The following is a 12,189-nucleotide window of genomic DNA, read 5'->3' as shown; positions in this document are numbered from 1 at the left end:
AATTAAAATGAGCTGCAGGGACGGCGATGCTTGCACTCATTCGATATACAGTTACGCTCATCAAACGTATTGAATTTCACACAAAAACGCCAGCAGATGTAATGCAAACAATAACAAGGCTGGCACCCATAGGCGTTTACAACCAATATTTATTTTAATCCTATATTATTTTGATTAATCAACTCTAAATGTGCCCCAGTCGACCGTGTCGATTGCGGGGCGTGACGATTCACTACATTTAGTGACACCTAACGGCGCAGTTGCTTCGAGAAATCCATTTGCACCCTTTAAACCTGGGATGAATAAATATTTCTACGCACACAAAGTCAGCATTGTATTTCTGTCTGATTGGCCATGTTGTGCACCACTTACTGTCAGAGCATGAATCATGACCATCTTTCTTTCTCAACTAGTCAATGAATACAGGACCACTCATCCCTTAAATCTTTCCTCTACGCTTGCCATCTTCCTCTCCCTCTCTCTTTTCATCCAACAGGAGCGATATTCATCTTTTCTCTCCCCCTTTGCTTCCCTGCAACATCATCTCCCTGCCTGTTTCTTTCATCCTCGGGGGATTTTATATGTTCTTTAATATTCTCTCTGTTCCTTCTGTCCTCCCGTATTCTCTCTTTTCTGCCGATGTTTGGTGTGCGCTCGGTGAGCTCACGACCGCTGCCCCCCTTTTTTTTTTTCTCCAAGTGATCGACCACCTCATACGTTTCATCTCAGGTGTCCCTCCAGCCATCCGTCCATTCTTTTTTGTCACTGGATCATGTGTTCTGCCACCTCAGATACTGTCTTCTGAAGATGATAGTAGCGGGCACTTTGCCTCTCTGAATTATTCATCAAGATAACATGAAAAAGAAAAAAAAAATTATGAAACAAACGATCTATTTTTAATCTCCCTCGTTTGCTTGTTCAACCTGCTTCTCTGTGATCTTTTGAACGCATGTATGTATAGTAGTGCTGCAGAATAGACATGGGTGGGAAGCTGAAACTGTGAGCAGACTGGCACTCAGACCGATTAATTGGCGTGGCATTTAATAAATCTTTTCAATACAACTTGAAAATAGCAATTACCACAATTATTATTTTTTAAAAAGAGGGATGACAGCTCCTTTAAAACATTGATTTTTGATTTGTTTCCCAGTTAAAAAAAATACCTCCAAAGTTGTTAAAATCAAAAGAAAAAAAAAGAGAAAAGAAAGCAATTTTTAATTAATTTATTTTTCCTCTTTTAAACCCTTAAATCCCCGTCCAAACCTGTTGATGAAACACAGCAGCGGCTTGTCAGAGAGGAGTAACAGTGCCACCTATGGATCGTTTTTTCCACAAGCCCTTAAATCAGAAAGAGTCAAGTGTCTCTCTCTCTCTCACACGCACTCATCGAGACACACGGAAAACTGTCAAAATCAAAAATGTTTATTAAACATAATATTAAGTGCAAATCCCAAAGTTTATTATCAAGTTCGCCTGAGGGCTCACCTGCGTTACTGGGAGTTCTTGAAAGGCTGTTTCAGTTTCATGTTCTGAAAATGAAAACAAAACATTCAGATATTGATGCAAAAAAAAAGAAGAAAGTATTCCATCATAAGATTACATTTTTTCCCAAGTAACCTGGAGGCAAATACGTCCAGAAATAAAAATAAATAAACATGATTAAACCATTATACACACACACAATCCCTTGAACATATATATTAATTTAAATCTTAATTAAAATGTGTTGGATTTCCCCCAACAGCACAATAGCCGGGTCTACTCCAGACTCTCGAATATGTTTCAGAAGATTACCCAGATTGACATTGGATTGTTGCTGCACAAAAGTCCAACAATTGTTTCTGTCTTCATCTGATACAATATATAATCGCACTATCGACTTCTGCCCCGCGATAGCATCTTCCCATGTGCGCGTGTCTGCATGTGTGCATGGATGCATGCCAGCGTTATCTGCAAGGAAAAGGACAGGCTGAGATAAGAAGAAAAAGAGGAGTTAAGGAGAAAAGAAGTAGACAAATGAAGGTCATCGGGATGAGAGGGGGAGGGCAAAGAGGGGGTGATGTCGGAGGAGAAGCCAGGGGAGGGAGGGATAGAAGTGTCTCTGCTGCTCTTTCACTAGAGCTCGCCTCTTTTCTCTACTGGACCCCCATGAAAAATAAAAAAAAGAGCTGACCGAGAAGAGGAGGAGAGATAGCCGAGGTGTCAGCGCTTTCCTTTGACTGGGAGGGGAGACGCATAAAAACGGCAGAAAACAATAACACAAAGAAGAGATGAGACATCGGAGGGTGAGAATGAGTGTGCCCCGCTAGCAAATCCTGAAGCAATAACCGATATTTTTAGTGTCCAATTTTAACACCCATCCCAGTGTGTATGTTAAGTTTGGACAACTGGAGATGGGATTTGACAAGAGGAAAAATTGATTCCCAAGATGAGGGGGCAGGTGTTTTTATGCTGTTGTGTCACCAGCTAGAAACTATTCTTATCATCTTATTTGCTGATACACTACAAGAGGAATGCAGGGTCGCTTTTCTTAAGAGCAAGTCTTTTTAATCCCTCAGCCGGAATGGATGTTCAAGAGCGATCAATGCGATCCAGACAGCGTGGCTCATATGTTCTGGTAGTTTAGGAAAGGGGATTCAAGAAATAATAATTGAAAAAGTGGAGTTTTGACTGCTGAAATAATGTTCTAAAACCTGAATTATCCAGTTTAAAATTATTATTATTATTATAACTACTTTCTAATCTGAAAACATCTGAAAGAAAAAAACGATTTGCAAAATAATAACCAAAAAAACAGCAAATTACATGGACAGATAGCTGATAAATAAAATGTATAAAATATATCACTTCAAGTTGTGAGTAAAAAATACACCAAATCACTTGGAAGGGATTCAAGAAGCGAGTGCAGACGGGGTGGAATTGTTTAAAAAAAAAAAAATCCTCTTTTGGAAAGGTTTAAAAGAATAAATGTGAAGAAGCGAGTGCAGACGGGTTGGAATTGTAAAAAAAAAAAAACTCCTCTTTTGGAAGGGTTTAAAAGTATAAAGAGAAGAAGAAGAGAGTGCAGACCGGGTGGAATTCATTTAGGAAGGGTTTAAAGTTATGTTTGCATCTTTATTCGATGGATGCCACGAGTATACAAAGAAGAAAGGTGAAGAAGAGAGTGCAGACAGCGTGGAATTCATTTAGGAAGGGTTTAAAGTTATGTTTGCATCTTTATTCGATGGATGCCACGAGTAAACAAAGAAGAAAGGTGAAGAAGAGAGTGCAGACCTGGTGGAATTCATTTAGGAAGGGTTTAAAGTTATGTTTGCATCTTTATTCGATGGATGCCACGAGTATACAAAGAAGAAAGGTGAAGAAGAGAGTGCAGACAGCGTGGAATTCATTTAGGAAGGGTTTAAAGTTATGTTTGCATCTTTATTCGATGGATGCCACAAGTAAACAAAGAAGGAAGGTGAAGAAGAGAGTGCAGACGGGGTGGAATTGGCAGAGGCAATTGTCAGGGGTTAGAAGAGAACAGCTTTTGAAAAGCTTTATAGGACAGTAGTAAGACCAGATGTGTGGACAGTTGAAAATGGTTATGATAAAAATGATAGTTCTGCAAAAATAGACATAAATGGATCAAACTGTGTGTCTTTCCAAAGGCGATTGTACCTTCAACCATCCCAAAGACACCTTTTGAGAAACTACTCCCATTCATGGCTGTGCGTATTTGCTGAAGACTATTTTTTTCTCCTTCAGCAAAAGATATTTTCTGTTGTTGCCAGCTAATTAGGGAAGTGAGACAGGTAGCATAGAGAGCCAGAATGTTGAGAACAAAAACAGCTCGTGCGTCAGCAAAGGTCCACGATAGAAGTGCTACAGACCATCTTGCTGCTGTTTAGATCCTGTAAAGACGTTCAGATCAAAGCAAAGGCTGTTGTCAGGTCGACGTATGATAAAGCGATGATCAGACCCACAATTTGTCTGTTTGGAAGTCGTGCATTTACTTTCAAGCTGTCGCTTTGTTCACTTGCTCCGTGATTGATTTGATGAACTGGTAATGAAAGCTTAATGACCTAGTTCTTGTGTTTCAGCGACAGTTGAGGCATTGAGGGTTTTCGACATGTGTATGTCTCGTACTTGATAGGCTTTCAGGTGGCGTTTCTTTTTTTTTTTTCTTTTTTAATCCAGACCCACAGACACAAACCTCTGTTTGAGTCATACGTCGCCACAAGCTCTCCTGTCAACACTCCTTCTCTCCTTTCTGTGTGCAGCCATCAACCTGCTGGGTCTGACATGGCAGCTGAAGCCATCTGAAGGCCTGGTGTTAAACAACGGAGCCGGCTTGCCTGTCAACAGTGACGTGGCCACGCTGCCTTCAGGAGGAAGAGGTAGGAACTGCAGCCTGATCCTTTGTATCCCTGTTTTTGATTTAGAAACCCTTGAAATACCCAAACACAAAGTCAATCTGCGGATACACAGCATATTTAGTTTTACCTTTTTTCCAGATCTATAATTTTACTGTAATTGAATTAGCTACCAAAATATAGTATCTACACTTCAAATGAGCAACATATTAGCACTTGAGCTAGGTTTGCATTAGCGGTTAGCTTATTCATGAGCTTACAATATATTAGCACTTTTAAATTAAATCTTGTATACCAGTAGTTATTTTTTAGAGATTATTTTTAAAAGCAGACATGTTTCATGTGTGACCCTCATGAGGTCATGAGTAAAACAACGATTATATATGTATATATTATTTATATTATTCATTAATAGTCTCTTAATATGACTCTAAGTTTTTTGTTAAGTTTTTTAACTTATTTTTTGAGTGTTAAATGTCCCTATAAATCATTTAGGTGAATATAAAAGAAAATTAAGTTCAAGTCAAATAAATATAAAATAAATACTTAAATTTAAAATAAATAATAACATTTAGCATATATAGCTTTTTATATTACTTGGTTTTATCATTTTCCTTCCTTTTTTTGCTGTGGCCCCTGATGAACCGTAAGTGCCTACCAAGTTTTATGCGATCTACATGTTTTTCTGTCTAATGTCAAAGTTTATTTGAGGTATGATGATAACTGGAGGTGTTCTAAAGTCCTTTTAAGAATCTAGCTGTTTCTTCTTAAACTCCTGGTGGTTCAGAAAATATCCAAAATGGAATAACATGACTTTATAAAATACAGTATACGAACGAATCACTAAAATAAATCAACCTATATCTGAATATAATGACAACATATGTCTCAGTTCCTTTCTGGATAATACCGTTTCTCTGAAAACTAACGTGTCCTCCGTCAATTGACTGAATGTTGCTTCCACAGCTTCTTTTTCTTACAGGATGTGCTGCTTTGTTTGTGTTTTTTTTTCCTGAATGGCTGCAAAAGGGGAAAAAGAACTGTAAATCTCACGCTGTCCTTCCTGTACAACTTTCAGCTGCTTTTACCGCTGTGCGTCGTATCAGAAACAGATTTTTTTGCTTTGAGTCTAACTAAAACATTTTCATAATTCATGGCGCCGTACGAGCGCCGCTGTCTGTATGTGCTGTTTAACCGCGTCGTGAGTTATGTCAGAGTAAGGTTTCATCTCAGTCAACAGAGCAGTAAAAAGAACGACTGTGTTCCTCCCTCCATCCTATCTCTCTTTTAAGGCCCCCTTGCTGTTTTTTCGATCTATTCTTCATTCATTCGCTCCATCTCTGTGTACCGCACTCAGCATGTACGATAGGTATGTGTGGGCTGCTGTCTGTATTTTGTATTAATGAGAGGACTGTTGTGTTGTTTTCCCCAGCCGCCGAGGCCAGATGCTGCTGCTGTTCTTCTCTTTTGTTACTCCAGTTTTTCCTCACTATTCAACACACACACACACAAACATATTTTCCTGTCTGGGCTGCAACACGCTGCTGTTAGATGACTGACCCGATTGCAGGATGCGGCGCGTCTTCAACTCGGTCCCGAGTAGAGATGCGCCGTCCTGCATCTCTAACATCCATCTTTCTTTTTTAACCCCCGGTAACACCGTCTTACAGGCTTTGATCCGGTCCATAGGTGTCGTGCTGTATATTGCATGTACGTCCATCCATTCCAATGTAAAAACTGTGTCCGCATCATTTACAGAGCAAATGATGCTTGTCCTCTGCAGCACGATGGCCGTGGATTTGATTAGCTTTATTATTTCCCAGAAGCTGTGATGATTAACTATTGACTCCGGCGATCAATGCCCATAATCACAGATTATGCAGTTTCTTTTCCCCTCGCGCCAGGTACGTCGGCCGCCCGGAACAGCAGCATAGACACCGGAAGCATCGAGGTCGGGAGAAGGGTGAACCAGGAGGTCCCGCCGGGAGTGTTTTGGAGAACTCTTCTTCACCTCGGCCAAGCCCAGTTCCTCAAGTTCAACATATCCTTGGGCAAGGATGCCCTGTTCGGAGTCTACATCCGGAAGGGTCTGCCGCCCTCGCATGCACAGGTGACCACAGTCACGTAGAAGATGGATTGTGTTTGAAACAGGGGGAATTTATATTCTGAGCTTTAAATCTGAACAAAAATAATAGTGTTACATGGTGATAAATTGCACTTCCGAATCACAACACTTTTAGCTACTAGCAAAAAGTGCTAAAAGTGTGTAAGAGTAAGTAAAATACCTTGGCTCCTGTCTATGGCACTTAATGAAACAATGTATTTGTAATAGCCAAAGTGTCTTTTGAAAATGACAACATGACAACAATTTGATAAATATACACATTTGTTAAGCCTGCGACATATATTGTTAAAATATTTTTGGCCCCTAAAAGTTTTAACCCCTGCCTTAGATTAGATTACATTAGATTACATTAGATTACATTAGATTGCATTAGATTACATTAGATAGAATTTAATAATCCCTCTGGAGATCTCCCTCGGGAAATTCGATTTCCAGTTCAGAGGAGACGACAGAAGGTACAGTAAGTTTCATAAAAGCAATAACAAGCACAAAGTGCAAATAAAAAGTACAAGTGCAAAGAGTGATGTGTTTTTATATACTGTTCGATTTGATTTTTTAAGTTTTTTTTAGTAATGGGCAATTGTCCTTGTCCTTGGTAGAAGTGACAAAAAACTTTTATTCCTTTTCAAATCAATTTTGACTCAATTTTATGTCTTCCTGAGCTCCAGAAATGGACCAAACTCTAAAGGTTTTGTGAAATGGCAAATCTATTAATAATAAAATAAGGTGTTTTTTACGAGAGTAAAATGTTAAATCTCGACGGGACAGAGTCGTAACAATAACTCTTTCATTTGGAGTTAATGTAATCTCATTTTCAACTGCAGATTTGATTTGAGAAATTGTAGCAGTTTCATGGGAAATCCCAGGATATCGACTTTCTTCGTTATATTCTCCCTTGAATCTTTGCTCTCTTATTATAGCCGGATACCTAATGCAGCACTTGAGAGGAAGATTTGTTCAAAAAACGTGGTTTTCTATATTTTTGGCAGTATGACTACATGGAGCGCTTGGATGGGAAAGAGAAGTGGAGTGTGGTGGAGTCTCCACGGGAGAGGCGCAGCATCCAGACTGTGGTTCTCAACGAGGCCGTGTTCGTTCAGTACCTGGACGCCGGCGCCTGGCATCTCGCCTTCTACAATGACGGCCGCGAGAGGGAGACTGTCTCCTTCAGCACCAACGTCATGGGTGAGTCTGAGATGTAAAGACGATATAAATGGTCTAGTGTGTTTGTAATATTAACAGCAGCCATAAAAATGAACTTGTTCTTCCCACAACATACAGTATTTACAGCTTAGTTAGTTAGTTAGGTTGAGTTAGCTCCATTTGTTAGCCTCTGAGTTATACAAACAAAATTACGAAATTTAAAAATATATTCTTCCGCTTAATACGTTCCATTAAGAATATAACTATAAATAGTATACCAAAATCTGTAAAGAATTTTGCAACACTTTTAATAAAATATTAAAAAATAAGAAACCAGTACCAAAACTTTTCCTGTAGCTAACATGCTACATTGACATTAGTCGAATTAACACTGAAGTTTAGCTATCTTAGCATTTTAGCTTTGTTAGCAGCAAGTCAAGATGAATTGCTTTGCACTGTAACACTTAGTTCAAGTTTACTTTCATAAGCATACTAGGGTTATATGGAATATATGTTAGAACTTCAGTCCCAACTAACGTGTATAAAAATTGAGGAAATGGTACTTTTGAAGCAGTTAGCGCACCATAAAATGCAGTTTGAATTAACTTTTTTTTTCTTTTAATGAATAGAAGTCGTGTTTTACTTTATTTAACAGAATAATCTCTTATTTATGTTCATGATTTCACAAGAAAAATATACACGACTTAAATATTGATCCAGTATTACGATGAACAGTGCAGTAATCCAATGAATATGGTTAGATTTTGTGTTAATCCTTTAAAAAATGTCTGGAATTGTTCATAGACGTCTTAGCTGCACATTGTCAACGTAAAGTTTATGATCATTGTAGTGCGGAAAAGTGTGCTTTTATTAAAGAAATGTATACGTTCTCCTTATATCTTCCAACATAGAGTGCTACCATTATTGTAACTACTAGAATTGGAATAATGATTGTCTTTTTGAAAAGTTTTCACAGTTTGACAGGAAAACTATTGTGTACACTCCATGTACATTGCATGTGTTTTTCAAACCGAGTCCAGCATTTGATTGTTTCAATCATCCTTGAAGTGCCGGCACAAGAGGCATGGATGCAGTAGGTCAAGTAGATCGAGGCAAGAATCCTTCACTTTCAGAGCTTTCAGCTTTGGGAGAAAGTGGAACGGAAGCTTCAGGGCAGACATAATGACAGGGGGGAAGCAAAAAAAAGGAGTAGATTGGAGTGAAGGAGGAGGCCTGGAGTGGAAAGAGGGCATGCAAGTGGGAGCCTTTGGGTTAAGAGCGGACAAGAGGCTATGTTTTTTTGGAGAGAGGTTATTGTTCATGTATAGAACCTAGGATATGATTAATGGAAGAGTTTGTCAGGTGATCATTAGTTTCCAATCCTCTCTTCGCTGGGCGAGAGGGGAGATGGTGAGAGAGCCAGAGAAACTCACAAGAATTCAGCCTGAATTTTCCAAACTGCATCGTATAAAAAAAAAATAAAAAAAACAGAGATGAAGTATTAATGACCGTGGTGGCTTGGAGTGGAGAGTGAGCATCCAAAATAACAGGATGGAGGTAAAACCGATCTAAAAAAAAAAAAGGGGGAAAAAAAGAGAGAGGATGGATGGTGAATGTGTAACATGGAAAGGCTACCAAAGTGCACAAGGAGCGAGGGTAATGGATGCCTTCTGCTGGAAGAACATCCACAAAACATTCATCCACTCGGTGTAAGGCGTGTAGAAGTAGAGGATTGCTGGGATTCACAAAATGTGTTTACATCTGTGTTAGCTTTAAGTTGAGCTACAGCTAAAAAAGACCAAACGTTGCCAATGATTTATTCAAATTCTTTGATGTTTCTTTTTTCAACGACTACCCCCCCCCCCCTCTTCCTCTCTGTCACACTTTGTTTGCCTCACAGATTCAGTGCAAGAGTGCCCGCGCAATTGCCATGGTAACGGAGAGTGTAATTCGGGTGTGTGCCACTGTTTCCCAGGATTCCATGGCATGGACTGCTCCAAAGGTATTAGCTCACTCGGAATGGGATGCTTCTGTCGGGAGGATTTTCTGGCGTCTAATTAGGCGAGCGGGTACATTCGTGCTCCATGAGTCGTGAACGTGGGGAAAGGGGGGGAAGGCCGGCGGGAGGGTTATCATCAGCGGAGAGGTGGCATGTGGCCCTAAGGTTGAGCCGAGATGACTGATGATGAATGGCGTCTCCCCGAGCTAACGTCGCCCGCTCACCTGGGATGGACAGCTTTGATGAATAGTTTAGTTACCTCTGCCCGTAATTACTCTTCATGGCGTGGCCCACGTCGTAACCCCCTCAACCCACTCCAATCGCCCCCCAGAAGTGCAGGCGGGGGTTAAGAAGTCAAGGAATCGTCTCGCTGCTTTGAGAATCGCTAAAAAGCCCTCCTCTAATTGTTTTTTTGCAAATGGTTTCATCTCGTCTCCATCTTGTGTTTCTCCAGCGGCGTGCCCCGTGCTGTGCAGTGGTAATGGCCAGTACGACAAGGGCTCCTGCGTCTGTTACAGCGGCTGGAAAGGACCGGAGTGCGACGTCCCTCTCACACAGTGTATTGACCCACTTTGCAGCGGGCATGGCACCTGCACCGACGGCAACTGTGTTTGCTCCATCGGCTACAAGGGCCAGAGCTGTGCCGACGGTAAGAGGATGAAAAAAAAACATCTATATGGTTGATTTTCAAACATGAAATGTCCTGAAAGTGAATCAATTGCTGAAATAACCTATAATGCTTGGGTGCTCAAGGTTAATGCATTAGAATTGAAAAGAAATACATACTTTTATAAAAATGTGTTCAGCTTGTCTATATAACCCCTTTCAGGGCTACATTTATATAGAGCCCACCTGTTTCAGATTGTTCACTGAATGGAAAAATATGATGGATTTTTCCATTTGATAAAAATGTGAACATTTGAAAACTAGATGAAAAACAACAACATATTTTAAAAGAACTTGAATTCTCTTTCAGTTTGTATGACATCATGTTACATGAACTCTGACAATTTGAGTCTACAATGTTTGTTTAGCTGGTGTGACACTTGAAACAGATGAAACAGGATCGACTAATTTTGAACATACACTAACTGTTACGACCTAAATGAAGCGGAACCCAAGTAAGAGTGAGAGTCTTAAGATGACAAAGGAGCAGTTATTTCACAAATCAATTAAATGCAAACAGTCCAAAAACACAATCAACAAGGGTCCAATATCTCGTTCAAGATCAAGAGTCCAATATCTTGCGAATATAACAAAAGGTTCTATATCTCATGTCCAAAAAAGAAAACGTCCACCAGATCACAGAAATGAAAGAGAGGAAACGGACGTCAAAACCTTGGCAAATGGAACAAACACCACCTTAAACACTCGGGCACCAAAAATACAGAATTCCAAAGAAAACAGAGAATACTAGAGAAAGATACACAGCCAGTTACAAACATGGATTTTTTTTAAATCTGGCACACTGGTGTGGAAGCAGGTGTTAGAACTACAGCAGGTGATTGCTGATATTCTGATGTCCGTGGGGGACAGAAAGGGACAAAAAAAAATGAGAGATAAATAGATAGATTCTTCATTTCACACCATCTCTTGACACTTGTGCGGTGAATCTGGCCTATTTTTTGGTGGTCAAGCTAAATCTGGAGCTTTTTTGAATTGAATATATGGGAAAAACCTTAGAGAAGTTATGATCTTTAGAAATGTCAAGCGTAAATAAAAGGGTTAAAGGAATGCATGGCCTTCATTCCCTGCTAATGATCTCCTCGTGAGCGAGCGCTCCCTCTATATATACAGATGAAGCATGATCCCCCGGCCAAAGATATCTGAGCTTTTATTAAGGCGGAGGAATCACTTCTATTGATCCTTGTTAGGAAGAGTCAGCCCGTCACATCCTGGCCATCAGAGAGATAAAAGAGCAGAAGAGAGGGATGAAAGATGGAGAGGCGAGTCGGGGCAGACAGAGGTGAATATGTATGAAAGTGAGGAAGAGAAAATTAGAATGGGAAAGAGAGACAGAGCGGTGAGCCAAGGGTGAAGATGAAGGGAGGGGAGAAGAAAGACAAAGAGAAGAAAGGAGAGGAGTGACGGACAGGAGAAGTCGAGACAAGTCCAGGGAACAAGGTCAGCATTTTCTCCTGCCTTTCACTTCCTCGCCCACTCCCTCCCCTCGTCCCCTTCGTTCACTCTCAAATCTGATATTCATCACAGCAGAGTCCCTCAAACAATTTACCTGAAGTGCCAGTGACATGAAAATCGATAAGTGTGATCCACAATTTCTGCCAGGCAAACAGAAAAGAAGGGGATGAAGCACTGAACGTGCGCTTTTTATGAATGTGTGTGATGGTGTGGGGGGGTGGCGGTGGATGCGGGTCAACCATGCCTGGCTGGATGTGGCGGGAGAGAGAGGGGGGGGGTGAGGTGTCAGACATAGAGGACAAGAGAAGAGCAGGCGGCGACGAGAGGAAGGCAGGGTGGGCGCCTCGCCATGAGGAGGTAATTTGTCAAATTGGTTTTCGCTCACTGCTCGGACTCAGAGCTGCCTGTCAACCTGGCAGACTGACATTGTC

At 40.6% G+C, this 12,189-nt stretch overlaps 1 protein-coding gene across 13 annotated transcripts in view; it reads left to right on the top strand.

Annotated features, from left to right (window-relative positions):
* Nucleotides 1-12,189, top strand: part of tenm2a (teneurin transmembrane protein 2a) — a 215,016-nt gene that overhangs the window by 164,345 nt on the left and 38,482 nt on the right. For 10 of the 13 annotated variants that reach the window (XM_087798487.1, XM_087798488.1, XM_087798478.1 and 7 more), the window contains 5 exons: nucleotides 4,260-4,376; nucleotides 6,236-6,462; nucleotides 7,467-7,662; nucleotides 9,521-9,622; nucleotides 10,074-10,268. In XM_087798487.1, the coding sequence (XP_087654613.1) occupies nucleotides 4,260-4,376; nucleotides 6,236-6,462; nucleotides 7,467-7,662; nucleotides 9,521-9,622; nucleotides 10,074-10,268 (837 nt within the window). The remainder of the gene's footprint in view (nucleotides 1-4,259; nucleotides 4,377-6,235; nucleotides 6,463-7,466; nucleotides 7,663-9,520; nucleotides 9,623-10,073; nucleotides 10,269-12,189) is intronic. The other 3 variants (XM_087798479.1, XM_087798485.1, XM_087798486.1) reach the window with 1 other exon arrangement.

This window comes from Callionymus lyra, chromosome 9 (genome assembly GCF_982586985.1).
Source record: "Callionymus lyra chromosome 9, fCalLyr1.hap1.1, whole genome shotgun sequence".
Lineage (NCBI taxonomy): Eukaryota > Metazoa > Chordata > Actinopteri > Syngnathiformes > Callionymidae > Callionymus > Callionymus lyra.
The sequence above is the reverse complement of the archived record's forward strand: the minus strand, read 5'-3'. Positions and strand labels throughout refer to the sequence as shown.